Source organism: Kogia breviceps, chromosome 4 (assembly GCF_026419965.1).
Source record: "Kogia breviceps isolate mKogBre1 chromosome 4, mKogBre1 haplotype 1, whole genome shotgun sequence".
Classification (NCBI taxonomy): Eukaryota; Metazoa; Chordata; class Mammalia; order Artiodactyla; family Physeteridae; genus Kogia; species Kogia breviceps.
Window position 1 is genome coordinate 61810538 of NC_081313.1, and position 13694 is coordinate 61824231.

A 13694-nucleotide genomic window follows, 5' to 3' on the forward strand; every position below is an offset into this window, starting at 1 on the left:
ATCCTGGTTGAGTTCTCCAAAGCCACACAGATAGGCAAACCTAGTAATGTAATTTGTGTTAAAATATAAATAATTATAACCATGTAAAGTATAAAAGAATAACTTTTACAGAGCTTTAAGAAATGTAGTCTATTCCTAACTTGTGAAATTTCATCCGCCATGCGAGAAGGACGTACAGCTTTGCTCTGGCCAGAGCTCTGCCCCCGAGGTCACTCTCCTATTCTCCTGGCTTCTCTAAAGTTTTTTGTCTGTCTCCATCTTTGCACCTTCTGTACTTTTCTCAATACTTTAAGTTTATCCCAGGGGCTGCCATAGCAGTGACAGACACAGTTTCAGGATTGTCAGGAGAAGAGCCTATCTTACTCTAGTACATCTAGGTGCACTAGAGCACTCTTTTTATCTACAAATGGGTTGACTTTCCTTCTGTATCTGCAGTTTTGATGAGTGTAAAATGAAGATGATGTACTCAGGAGTGTCCAATGAGGCAGAAAGATACCACTTCTTACATCTCAAATATTTCTTCTGGTACTAGTTTTCCTGTTCCTAAAGTAGAAGTTCCTTTAGTGAGGGTCTGTTGGTAGTAACTCTTTTTAATATTTATAAATATTTATTATTCCACCTAGTTCTCAAAAGCTAATTTCACTGGATTTAGAGGTCGGCATTGACAGTTACTTTCTTTCATCAGTTTGGCACATTCTACTTGGGATCCCATTGTTGCTGTAGAGAAAACAGCTCTCAGTCTTACTGGCATTCCTTTGTATAGGTATTGTCTTTCTTTTTTTTTTTTTTCCTTCTTTTTTCTTTCAGTTTTATTGAGATATAATTGACATACGCCACTGTATAAATTTAAGGTGTGCAGCATAATTTGACTTACGGGAATTCCCTGGTGGTCCAGTGGTTAGGACACTGCACTTCCAATGCAGGGGGCACAGGTTCAATCTCTGGTCAGGGAACTAAGATCCCGCATGCGGTGTGGGCCCCCCCCCAAATTGACTTACATCATGCATTGATTAGCACATCAAATTTAGTGAATATCATCTCATATAGATACAAAATGAAAGAAATAGAAGAAAAATTTTTCCTTGTGATGAGAACTTTTAGGATTTACTCTCAACAACTTTCATATATAGCATACAGCAGTGTTAATTATATTCATCATGTTGTGCATAACAGCCCTAGTGCTTATTTATCTTACAACTGGGAGTTTGTACCTTTCGACTACTTTGATCCAATTCCCCATCCCCCACCCCCTGCCTCTGGTAACCACAAACCTGATCTCTTTTTCTGTGTGTTTGTTTTTGAAGTATAATTGACCTACAACACTATTTTAGTTCCTGTTATGCAACATAGTGATTCAATATTAAATGATCACCACAGTAAGCCTAGTTACCATCTGTCACCATGTAAAGATATTCATAGTTATTGATTATATTCCCCACACTGTACATTTCATACCATGACTCATATATTTTGTAGCTGGAAGTTTGGACCTCTTAATCTCCCTGACCTTTTTCTGTTTCCCTGGCTCCCACCTCCCCTCTGGCAACTTCCTGTTTGTTCCCTGTATTCATGAGTCTGTTTCTATTTTATTATGTTTGTTCATTTGTTTTGTTCTTTAGATTCCACATGTAAATGAACTCATACTGTATTTGTCTTCCTCTGTCTGACTTATTTCACTTAGCATACCAGCCTCTAGGTCCATCCATGTCACAAATGGCTAGATTTCATTCTTTTTTATGGCTGAGAAATACTCGATTCTGTATATGTACTGCATCTTCTCTATCCATTCATCTGTTGATGGTTCTGGGCCTTCTGGTGGTCTGGGCTGTGTCCCATGGCAGCTGGCCTACTGGTGGGCAGGGCCAGGTCCTGGCACTAATAAGCTAGAGAGAAGATTCCAGAATGGTGCTTGCCAGCACCAGTGTCCTGGTGACAGAATGAGCTTCCCCAAACGGCTGCCACCAGCGTCTATTGATATGTCCACAGAGTGAGACCCAGCTGCTTCCTCCCTCTCTGGGAGGCTCTTCAAGAAGTAAGTGGGTCGACCCAGGCTCCTTTCAATTACTGCTTTTGCCCTGGGTCTCAGAGCAGGTGACATTTCGTGTGAGCCCTTTGAGAGAAAGGTCTCCGTTTCCTACAGTGCTCTGCCTCTCCTGAAAGCAAGCCCTGTTGGCCTTCACAGCCAAATGTTCTAGGGGGCTCGTCCTCCCAGGGCAGGACTCCCAGGTTGGGGAGCCTGAGGTGGGGCTTGGACACCTAACTTCTTGGGGAGAACCTCTGCATTGTGATTATCCTCCCGTTTGTGGGTTGCCTGCACAGGGATGTGGGTCTTGACTATACTGCAACTCTGTCCCTGCTTAATGTCTTGGCTGTGCCTCCTTTTATATCTTTAGTTACAGAAGCTCTTCTTTGCTGGTCTTCAGGTTGTTTCATCAATAGCTGCTCTGTAAATAGTTGTAATTTTGGTGAAGCTTATAGGAGGAGGTGAGCTGAAGGTCTTCCTACTCTCCCATCTTGGTCACACTTCCTTTCTCTTGATGGTTTTAAGATCTCTTAGGATTTGCTCTTTCACTGTAGTGTGTCTAGGTGTTAACTTTTAAAACATCTGGTTTGGGTTTTGGAGTTTGGAGTCTGAAAATTAGTGTCCTCACGTTCCCTTTGAACACTGACTCTCCCTCATTCTCTCTGTTTGCTTCCTGTGGAACTCTCAATTGTACCTTCCCACTCTCTTCTCATTTCTCTTAAGCTCTCGTATTTTCCTTTTTTTTTCACCTTTCTGCTACATTCTGTGCAGTTTCTTTTTCTTCTCTCCTTTTTTTTTTTTACATCTTAATTGGATTATAACTGCCCCACAGTGTCACGCTAGTCTCTGCTGTACAACAGAGTGAATCAGCCACATGTATACATATATCTCCTCCTTCCTGAACCTCCCTCCTTCTCTCCCCATCTCACCTCTCTAGGGCGTCACAAAGCACTGAGCTAATCTCCCTGTGCTATGCGGTAGCTTCCTTCTAGCTATCTGTTTTACACATGGTAGTGTAAATATGTCACTGCTACTCTCTCACTTCTTCCCAGACTCCCCTCCACGCCCCCCCCGCCCATGTCCTCAGGTACATTCTCTACAACCTGTGGTTTCTTTAGACTCACTTCTGTTTCCCTAATTATCTCATCTTTGTGTAGTCTGCTGTTTCACACTTGTCTATTAAATTTATAATTGTAATTATTATAGTTTTCATTTCTGTAAGTTCCATTTGTATCATTTTAAAAGATATTTGGTCAATTCTTATAGTCTCTTGTTGCTTAGTCATGCTTTTATTACCTTCTTTTATTTCTTTATTAAGCATATCTATTTTATATTTTGCATCTGATTATTCCAGTATCTCTGATCTGACTTTGTAGTTTGTATGTCTGTGGATCCTTGCTCATGGTGGCTTGCTTCCTTCTGTGTTTAAGTCATGAGCCAATGTTACTTGGAACTTGAGCTGTGAAAATTCTTTGAAGCCTGGGGGTTTTTTTGTTTTTAATTTTTATTTATTATTTTTGGCTGTGTTGGGTCTTCGTTGCTGCACGGAGGCTTTCTCTAGTTGTGGCGAGCGAGGGCTACTCTTTGTTGCGGTGTGCGGGCTTCTCATTGCGGTGGCTTTTCTTGTTGTGGAACACGGGCTCTAGGTGCACGAGCTTTAGTAGTTATGGCACGTGGGCTCAGTAGCTGTGGCTCACAGACTCTAGAGCGTAGGTTCAGCAGTTGTGGTGCACGGGCTTAGCTGCTCCACGGCATGTGGAATCTTCCCAGACCAGGGCTCGAACCCGTGTACCCTGCATTGGCAGGTGGATCCTTAACCACTGTGCCACCAGGAAAGCCCTGAAGCCTGGCTTTAAAGTGTGTTCCTCTACTTTTGCCAGGTACTTGAGGTCACTACCAACCTGGGATATCTGGAAATGAAAATTTCAACTTGGAATATTTTATCTGTATTGGTAGTGTGAAACCTGGCCCCAAGTCTGCAAGGTGGTAGGTTTATGATGAGGAGTTCTCAGGGAAGATTTCTTTTTTTTTTTTTCTCCTTCCCTATCCAGAGTCAAACAAAACATTTAAATAATTGTCCCTGCACCATTTATTGATATCTTTTCTTTTCCCACTGATTTTCTCCTTCCCTATTGAATATATCAAATACTAGCTCTAAACTAGCCTTCATTCTTATCTGGTAATTCTTTATACTTAATACTTCATTTGTTACCTAAAGCAGTAAAGAATTTATAGTATGGTTTCAACTGGGTGAATTCTTGAGTAATTTCTGTGTGCTTTTCCTGAAGTGTGCTGCCAAACTAACTTTGACAGGCGTTTTATTCGGTCATTGTTTTGTTGTTGCTACTTATTTAAACCAAGAGAGTGATACTTTAGGGCCATGATTTTCTAGTTGGAGAATAGTTAGGATTGATCAGCTTCAGTTTTTCTGCCTATTAATATGAAGTATTGGAGTGGGAGAACAGGCAATTGGAATAGAGAATTTACAGTTCTTTCGGTGACAAAAATTATAGTGGAGATAAAAATACAAGAAAAAGCTTTACATCCCACTATTCAGCAACAATCACTGTTAACATATTGATACATTTTAAAATAAAAAATTGGGATTATACTGTATATACAATTTTGTTTTATAACTTATAACTTTTTAATGTATTTATTTTTGGCTGCATGGGGTCTTGGTTGTGACATGTGGGATCTTTTGTTGTGGTGCGCAGCTTCTCTCTAGTTGTGTGGCACACGGGCTCAGTAGTTGTGCTCAGTAGTTGCGGCACACAGGCTCTCTAGTTGTGGTGCGCAGGCTCCAGAGTGCATGGGCTCTGTAGTTGTGGAATGTGGGCTCTCTAGGTGTGGCTCGCATGCTCAGTAGTTGTGGCACGGGGGCTTAGTTGCCCCATGGCATGTGGGATCTTAGTTCACCGACCAGGGATTGAACCCACGTCCCCTGCATTGGAAGGCGGATTCTTAATCACTGGACCACCAGGGAAGTCCCACAACTTATAACTGATACAAGCTTTCCCCATTTAATATTCTTTCAAAACTTTTAAATAGCTGCATAACATATTCTCCTATGGGTGGATCATAATTTATCAATTTGTCTATATTTTATCTACTGTTGGACATTTGGGGGTATTTCTAACTTTTTTTTGCTTTTGCAAATAATGCTGTAGGGAGTATTTTGGCATACACACATTTGTGCATACCTTGGATTATTTCTGTATATTTTTTAAGAGTAGCTATTTATGGGGCTTCCCTGGGGGCGCAGTGGTTAAGAATCTGCCTGCCGGTGCAGGGGACACGGGTTCAAGCCCTGGTCTGGGAAGATCCCACATGCTGCGGAGCAACTAAGCCCGTGTGCCACAACTACTGAGCCTGCTCTCTAGAGCCTGCGAGCCACAACTACTGAGCCTGTGCCATGTGCCACAACTACTGAAGCCCGCGTGTCTAGAGCCCGTGCTCCACAACAAGAGAAGCCAGTGCAATGAGAAGCCCGTGCACTGCAATGAAGAGTAGCCCCCGCTTGCTCCAACTAGAGAAAGCCCGCACGCAGCAATGAAGACCCAATGCGGCCAAAATATATATATATATATTTATAAAAAAAGAAAAGAGTAGCTATTTATGGGTCATAGGGTATAAATACTTAAATGACTCTTAAACATGATGTCAAGTTGTGCTCCAGGATTATTATATGAACTAGTTTATATTACCATTATCAGTGTGTGAGAAATGCCCATTTTACCACATCTTTCCCAAAATGTGGTAGTAGTCTTATGGTAATAATCATTTGAAAAATAAATTAGGTGAAAGTTGCATTTCTTTGATTACTGGTGAGGTTGACATTTTGAATATATTTTTTGTTTTTATAAATGTTTTAATTAATTAATCTTATTTTTGGCTGCGTTGGGTCTTCGTTGCTGTGTGTGGGCTTTCTTCTAGTTGCAGTGAGCAGGGGCTACTCTTCGTTGCGGTGTGCAGGCTTCTCATTGAGGTGGCTTCTCTTGTTGCAGAGCATGGGCTCTAGGCACGCAGGCTTCAGTAGCTGTGGCATGCAGGCTCAGTAGTTGTGGCACACGGGCTTAGTTGCTCCACGGCATGTGGGGTCTTCCTGGACCAGGGCTCGAACCCGTGTCCCCTGCATTGGCAGGCGGATTCTTAACCACTGCCCCACCAGGGAAGTCGAGTCATCTATATTCTATGTGTACTGTATTATTTCTAATATCTTTATAGTTTCCTTGTTTTTTTCTTTTTGCATTGAACTTTCATCCATTTGGAATTTATTCTGTTAACATATGGGATCTGATTTTGTTTTCTCCCAAACATTTAAATAATTGTCCCAGCACCATTTATTGATATCTTTTCTTTTCCCACTGATTTGAAAAACTATCTTGATCATATGCTTTAATTTTTATGTACATCATTGTGTATATACAGTGATGAGTGATATGAGTGATATGTCACTGTTTTTTTATATTTCTTGATTACTAGTGAGGTTGAACCATTAGTTCATATGTTTATTGGCCATTCCTGTTTTCTCTTCTTTGTTTTGCCTGTTCATATATTTTGCCCATTTTCCTATTAGTAGTTTGTATTTTTATGGATTTGTAACAGTTCTTCCTGTATTCTGAGTAGCAATACTTTTTGTTAAATCTATTAAAACCAATTTTTCCTAGTCCATGATTTGACTTTTCACTTTGACAAATTCAACTATACTGAAATTTAATAACAATCTTAACTTTATGGTTTATGTGCTTGCTAACCTTAATTTTACAAATACTTATTGATCATTTACTGTTTTCCAGGAACTGTTTTAGGTACTTGGGCTACATCATAGATAGGATACACAAAGATTTCTATAGCTTATATTTGAGAAGCTCTTATGTATCCTGAGTTCATGGAAATATTCATGTATATTTTTTTTCCTAAAAGTGTTTAAAGTTTGCTTTTTCACTTTTAAGTCATTCATCCACCTGGAATTTATTTTTGTATGTAATGTCAAGTAGGAAATCTAGTTTAATTGTTCCATCTGGTTAACCAGTTATCTCAGAACCATTTATTGACTAATACATTATTTCTCCACTGTTTTATGGTGTGACCTCTGTTGTTTATCAAGTTTTTGGGGGTTTGTTTCGGTCTCCCTACTGTTTATTGGTATATTTCGTATCTTTGGCATCTGTACCACACTGTTTATTACTATATTAAGTCTTGATATTATAGGTTTGCCTACCTTACTCTTCTTCAGAATTGTTTGACCTATTCTTAGCTGTTGGCATTTCCATATGAATTTTAGAATCAGCTGTACTCCATTTATATCTTTGGTTGTGTCTGGCTTCCTTTTCAGGGCTGCTGTTTGCTGTGTCAGAATAAAATCAAGCTGCATTGGTGGTGTCTTCTGACTTTAATAGTTCTGATCTTTGAATTTCCCTTTGCAGCTGCTTGCTTGTATGTTTTCTCTCTTTTTTTTTTTTTAATTTTCCTTTCCCTTTCTTCTTGTCCCCTTTTTCTTATGGCCATTTTAAATAATACTTACAATTATTTTCTAACTGAAAAAAAGTAGTATAATGGGGAGAGGAGGCAATTAATAGAGAAGTGTATAAAGCAAAAGGTGCAAATCCCTTTGATAGTTTGCTAAGACATCCCAGATATTTTTCTGGACATATACAAATATGTGTTCATAAAAGAAAAAAATTTGGTCATATGTGTGCCGTTCTGTAGTTGGCTTTATTTCATTTAGTATTTAAAAGGGCATTCTCCTGTAGAACTAACTAATTCCTTTTGATGACTGCATTGTATGTATATATAGTAATTTAACCAATTCCCCTTTGATGGATTTGTAGATATCTACCTCCTTTTTTTTTTTTTTTTTGCGCGGTACGCGGGCCTCTCACTCTTGTGGCCTCTCCCGTTGCGGAGCACAGGCTCCAGACGCGCAGGCTCAGCGGCCAGGGCTCACGGGCCTAGCCGCTCCGAGGCATGTGGGATCCTCCCGGACCGGGGCACGAACCCGTGTTCCCTGCATCAGCAGGCGGACTCTCAACCACTGCGCCACCAGGGAAACCCAAGATAGCTACCTACTTTTTGAACTTGCTACTTTCACGTACTGTTGATCGTCACTGGCAAAGTGGAGGTTGTGCAGTTTATTTTCCATCTCCCTAATGTCTCCCCTCTTATTCTTTTCAAGGAGTATTAGTGGGGTTCTGCCAGGACCTCTCATATTTACTTTTTAAGGGCGCTGGCACATAGCTTTGTTAGGTGGGAAGAGTTGACAGCCTAGTTGACAGTTAACCTTGGTGTATATTCTTGGGTTTGGTGCTATCTGTATTTTACTAAAAAAACATACTTGAAGGTTTTTTGTTTTCGTTTTGTTTTGTTTTGAATGCATAGTGTTCTGGAGGAGAGTGCTAACAGTGTTGTGTTAGAGGTAGCAGCCACATTGAAGAGTTAAGAAATGAGTGAGCTTGAGAAAATGGAGATGAAGAGTTTCACTAGCTCTTTACTGCACACTGGGTTATGAGAATTCAGGGGAGGAAGTGAGGCAGTTCTTGCCATTTTGGTTTTTATTGGTGTTACACTTTTTGAAAGAAGTTGAAGTTGAAATTGGATTTCTATGTTATGTAATTTGTCCTTTTCTTAATCTTCCTAGCCTCCACCGGGCAATGTGAAAATGCCTAACGTACCCAGTACACAACCAGCAATAATGAAACCAACAGAGGAACATCCGGCTTATACACAGATTGCAAAGGTTAGTTCATGTTACATCTGTAAATTCTTATTGGAAATTACAATATCAATAACATTTGCTTTGAGAGCAAAATAATTCTTTGTATAGTGCATTCCTTATTGTTCAATTTTTAACTCACTTTTGAGTCTGGGTCAGCTAGCTTCTCAATCCTATAATACTCATACCTCTTTTTCAGCTTATAGCATTTGCTTTACTCCATTATTAGCAGTTATTGAATTCATACATCATCTTGGTGTATAATTTGTGTAGAGAAATATTTATTGCTTTTGGTCTCACATTTTAATGCACAATTCCATTAAAGTAACAATGATATATCAATAGATATTATTGGAAGGGAGTTATGATGGCTAAGCAAAGCACAGTGGTAGGAAGTAGGAGGTGGCAAAAATACCAAGAAAAAGAGATGAATAGGGTGCCTGGTATTACATAAAGTCAGATGGAGTTATAAACCAGAATTTCTTAACCATATCCTCCTTTCACTTCATTATCTTATAAAATATAAGATATTATATAATATTCCTGCACTGGGAACCTTATGTACCATTTAACCCAATTCATAAGAGCCAGTTCAGTTGCCCTTTTCTCCACCTGTCTCTTTTCCTCAGCTGTTCTCTTTGTCTCAGTCCCTCACTCATTTAGCCACAGAGTTCACCTTAATTTCATTTTCCCAATTACCTTACGATTTTTTTTAACATCTTTATTGGAGTATAATTGCTTTACAATGTTGTGTTAGTTTCTGCTGTATAACAAAGTGAATCAGCTATACATATACATATATCCCCATATCTCCTCCCTCTTGCGTCTCCCTCCCACCCTCCCTATCCCACTCCTCTACGTGGTCACAAAGCACCGAGCTGATCTCCCTGTGCTATGCATCTGCTTCCCACTAGCTATCGATTTTACATTTGGTAGTATATATAAGTCCATGCAACTCCCTCATTTCATCCCAGCTTACCTTTCCCCCTTCTTGTGTCCTCAAGTCCTACCTTAGGATTTTAACTGCTTTTACTGAGAGAATTTTTTCTTGTCCTAATGGGCCCAACATTTCTACTGTGGGTTTTCATAACCAAAAGGCCAAAATGGGCCAAATATTTCCATAATATTTTTTCTGAAACTGTAATCTTTAGTGGATTCCTATATTGTGGAAAGAGAATTTGAATTAGGTTTCTAGCATAGTAGAGAAGTAGGAGTATAGTAGAAGTAGAAGTAGAAATGTTACTGTATTTTATACTTCTGACAACGTATTCCCTTATTTTTTGTTTAGGAGCATGCCTTGGCCCAAGCTGAACTTCTTAAACGCCAGGAAGAACTAGAAAGAAAAGCAGCAGAATTAGATCGTCGAGAACGAGAAATGCAAAATCTCAGTCAACATGGTAATATCCTAAGAAGTTTCAAATAACAATAACTTTAAAATTCTTTAAAATAAGCCTGCACTAGCTCTAGATCATTTCGTTTGTGGATAAAACTCTGCCCTGTTATTCTAGCAAGGAGGTCAGACATGGCAGATTTTCTACCTGATGCTCTGTGACTCTCTGATCTTGGCTGATTTACATAGTGTTTTGATAGATTAGAACAGTGTTAGCCTCTGAATGCAAATATGATGATTTTGGTTTATTGTAAGGTCAGGAGTCTTTGCTTCTGCTTTTGGGCCTTTACCTCAGTCTGTTAAAGCTTTATGAGTACATGGGAGTGTGCCCTATGTTTGACTACATTTAACTCTTAACTTTTGGTTTATTCAGACCAGTTTCGAATTAATCTGCCCCTGTCCTCACAAGTATATCCATACATGTCAAACCATGTTTAAAAAAAAAAAAAAAAAAAGCATCTGTGGTGAGTTGACTCTAGGAAGCCTGGGGTATTCTGATGATTCCAAAGGAATAAGTAAGTGGTGAATTTTGATTATGTCCTATGAAATTCATTCAGGCTGTGACTACCAAAGGTCACTTCAAGGGAGTAGCTTAGGGAAAGCTAGCAAGTCTCTGGGTAAGAAGGGATGAGAGAACTAGACAAGTCATTGTGAGTATGTCTGGGTAGTGAAGGAGTGACAATTTAGGACAGTGATAACATTCAGTGATACTGAACTATTTCTTCCTTATCCTGGAATGTGTAAGTCTAGGGCCTCCTCATGAGCACACATTTATCCTGGGCCATTTTCTTGCTTGCAACATCAGAGACAGCATCTGTGAAAGGAGAAACTAGAGGTTTAATTGAGATCAATATTTCTAAAATACATGTAATGAAAATCTGTCCTGTTCCCTTAGCTTTGACTAACACAAATTACTTCTATGAGAGATGTTTTAGTAAATGAAGTAGTTATGAAGTGTGGTAAATTAAGAGACTTGCCATATGTTATACACTTAAGTACTTTTCATCTGTTAGCTCATTTCATCCTCAATACAATTCTGTGAAGGGTGGTGAGTTCTTCTCACTTTACAGATGTAGAAACAAAGTCTTCAGCAGGTTGAATAAGTTGCCCAAGGCCTCCTAGCCAGTAAGTGTCTAGGCACTTCTATTGATAGTTTCAGAGCCTTTGTTCCTTACTACTATTCTCTGCTTCTCGAGTAATGTGAGACTTGTATGAAAAATGAAAGAAAAACATGTAGTTTGAAAAGAATGATAAAACAGTGGAGACATGTTGGGAAGAATCAGAAATAGAAGATGCTTTTTTCCCACTATGAAGAATTTCCTGGTCTATGAAAAAGTATGTAAAATCTAATCTTTGAAAGTGTGGGATATAATATCTAAAATGAGAAAATGGCCTTTAGGTGCTATTTTTACTCTCTTTTCAATGTTTTGACTTCTTCTTTAATTTTAGTTTTTTATTTCCCCACATCACTTCCCAAGCCTTATTTTCAGTCTAGTTTCTTTAAATAGACACATTTTCTCTCCTTACAGTTGGAATTTGTTTTTTCTCTAGGTTTTTGAAGGTGCTATAATTCCTCAGCTTCTTTCTCATGACTGTATTGTGTTTTCACATAGTTTTATGCTTTTCTTACATGTGTCTTTTGGACATTATTTTTTTCAGACTTGGAGATTTCCAAATTTGATTCTTTGGTACTGGTTATCTTATGTTTCTTTATGGAGTTAACAGTAGAAAACTTGAAAGATTCAGAAGCTGGTCTTCCCTCTCCACATGCATTAGGAGTTATATTTAAAGATTGAAGACGTGGAGGAGGAAATCTGTAGAGACTTAAAAACTTCATGGCCTTCATGTGAGAGCCAGAGTCTTGGGACTTTGAAATAAATCTCTTTTTAGGACACAGTCACAGGATATGTCCCTGTGCTCTTTCTTCTTTTCTTGTTTCAACTTACATAAGTGGTATGACACTGGAAAATTATTTTACCATCTAATGAGTTCTAAATTGATATTCTGGGAAAATTTTTAAAAATAAAAAGCTTGGTTTTCAGAGTTGTAGGAATGTAGAGATACAGTGTTATATTTTTGAAACACCTATTAAAATAATAGATAATATTCTTTTTTATTATGAAACAAATAATTACATGCAAAAAGAATAGCACATATTTGTCCCTATATAAATAACTTCATTTTTTTATTTGCAGGAAGAAAAAACAATTGGCCACCTCTTCCTGACAATTTTCCTGTGGGACCTTGTTTCTATCAAGATTTTTCTGTAGACATTCCTGTAGAATTCCAAAAGACAGTAAAGATTATGTACTACTTGTGGATGTGTGAGTATAGAACAAATTATATATTTATTTGAAAAAGTTTATATTTTATTGTCAAAATCCACTTTTTAAAAACTCATATAAGGGTAGTATCATAAATTGGTCTTTTCCTATAGATATTTTAATTTTGAGTGAATCATGTCGTATTTAGGTATGTCAAAATTGTATACTATGTGACAATCTAAGTTGTTAGCTGAGGAAGACCTATATATTGAGAACTGGCATTCTTTTGAGGAAAGGACTTCCCTATCATACAGTAGAATTTTCAGTGATCCTTTCTCCCTGCAAAATGTTGTCAAGGCAATATTTGCTTTGAAAAAATTACTCATATGATTTTTACGCAAATGAAGTCTCTTAAAGCATTATGATTTTTTAAAGGGGGGCATAAAATATTGAAATATTATAAACTTTTTCTTAGAGCTTTGAGCACAATTTACTTTTCATTTTCAAGTGGTGAGTAATATTTTTATTATTGGAAGTGCCTAATTAATATAGGATGTTTCATTAAATAGAATGTTGGGACATACATTTTAGGCTGTGATGTTCACATTGCTTTGAATATAATTATGACACATGGAATATTAAAACTAAATGTCAAGCTGTTACCAGTTTTTTTGTATGTACACAGAATTCCCACTTATTCTGTTGCATTTTTATTCCAAACAGCAGTCTCAGCCCCATTTAACGTCACTGTGTCAGTAGGAGAGGTAGCTGTCATGACTTCTCATCTGCACAGTTGCTGGGTTAATGGACACATTGTGGAGTAAACTCTCGTTGGAGGAAATGTGTGTGTTCTTACTGTATGATTAGGGAGCCTCCCTCCACCAAGTATATGAGATCATTTTCCTCAAAATCTTTCAGGGGTATTCTTCACATTTGTGAAACTGCTTTGGAATATGAGAAGTGATTCGTTATGGATAGTACATTTTTAACTCTTAGTTTCTTTTGAGTTATGTTGTTAATCTGATTTCTTTGGTTAATCCTGAGTGTCAGTAGTATTACATATTTTTATTTTTAAAGGTTTTGATTCCATATATGTCCATACTAAACAACTCATATTTTATTTAATCAATATATCATAAAATATATGCAGATTATAAAATAATTATTTTCTTAATGAGCAGAAATTGGCCTCACATTTTAAGTATAAGTTCTTTGACTTTAGTGAAAAAACATTTTAAATGGGGGATTGGGTGTTGGAAGAAAATTCTATAAGGAATTTAGTAAATAGAGATTGAATGGGTA

General features: G+C 38.0%; 1 protein-coding gene across 2 annotated transcripts in view; it reads left to right on the forward strand.

Annotated features, from left to right (window-relative positions):
* Window positions 1–13694, forward strand: part of SCAMP1 (secretory carrier membrane protein 1) — a 107802-nt gene that overhangs the window by 37185 nt on the left and 56923 nt on the right. For both annotated transcript variants that reach the window (XM_059061394.2, XM_059061395.2), the window contains 3 exons: window positions 8664–8762; window positions 10027–10135; window positions 12324–12452. In XM_059061394.2, coding sequence (XP_058917377.2) covers window positions 8664–8762; window positions 10027–10135; window positions 12324–12452 — 337 coding nt within the window. The remainder of the gene's footprint in view (window positions 1–8663; window positions 8763–10026; window positions 10136–12323; window positions 12453–13694) is intronic.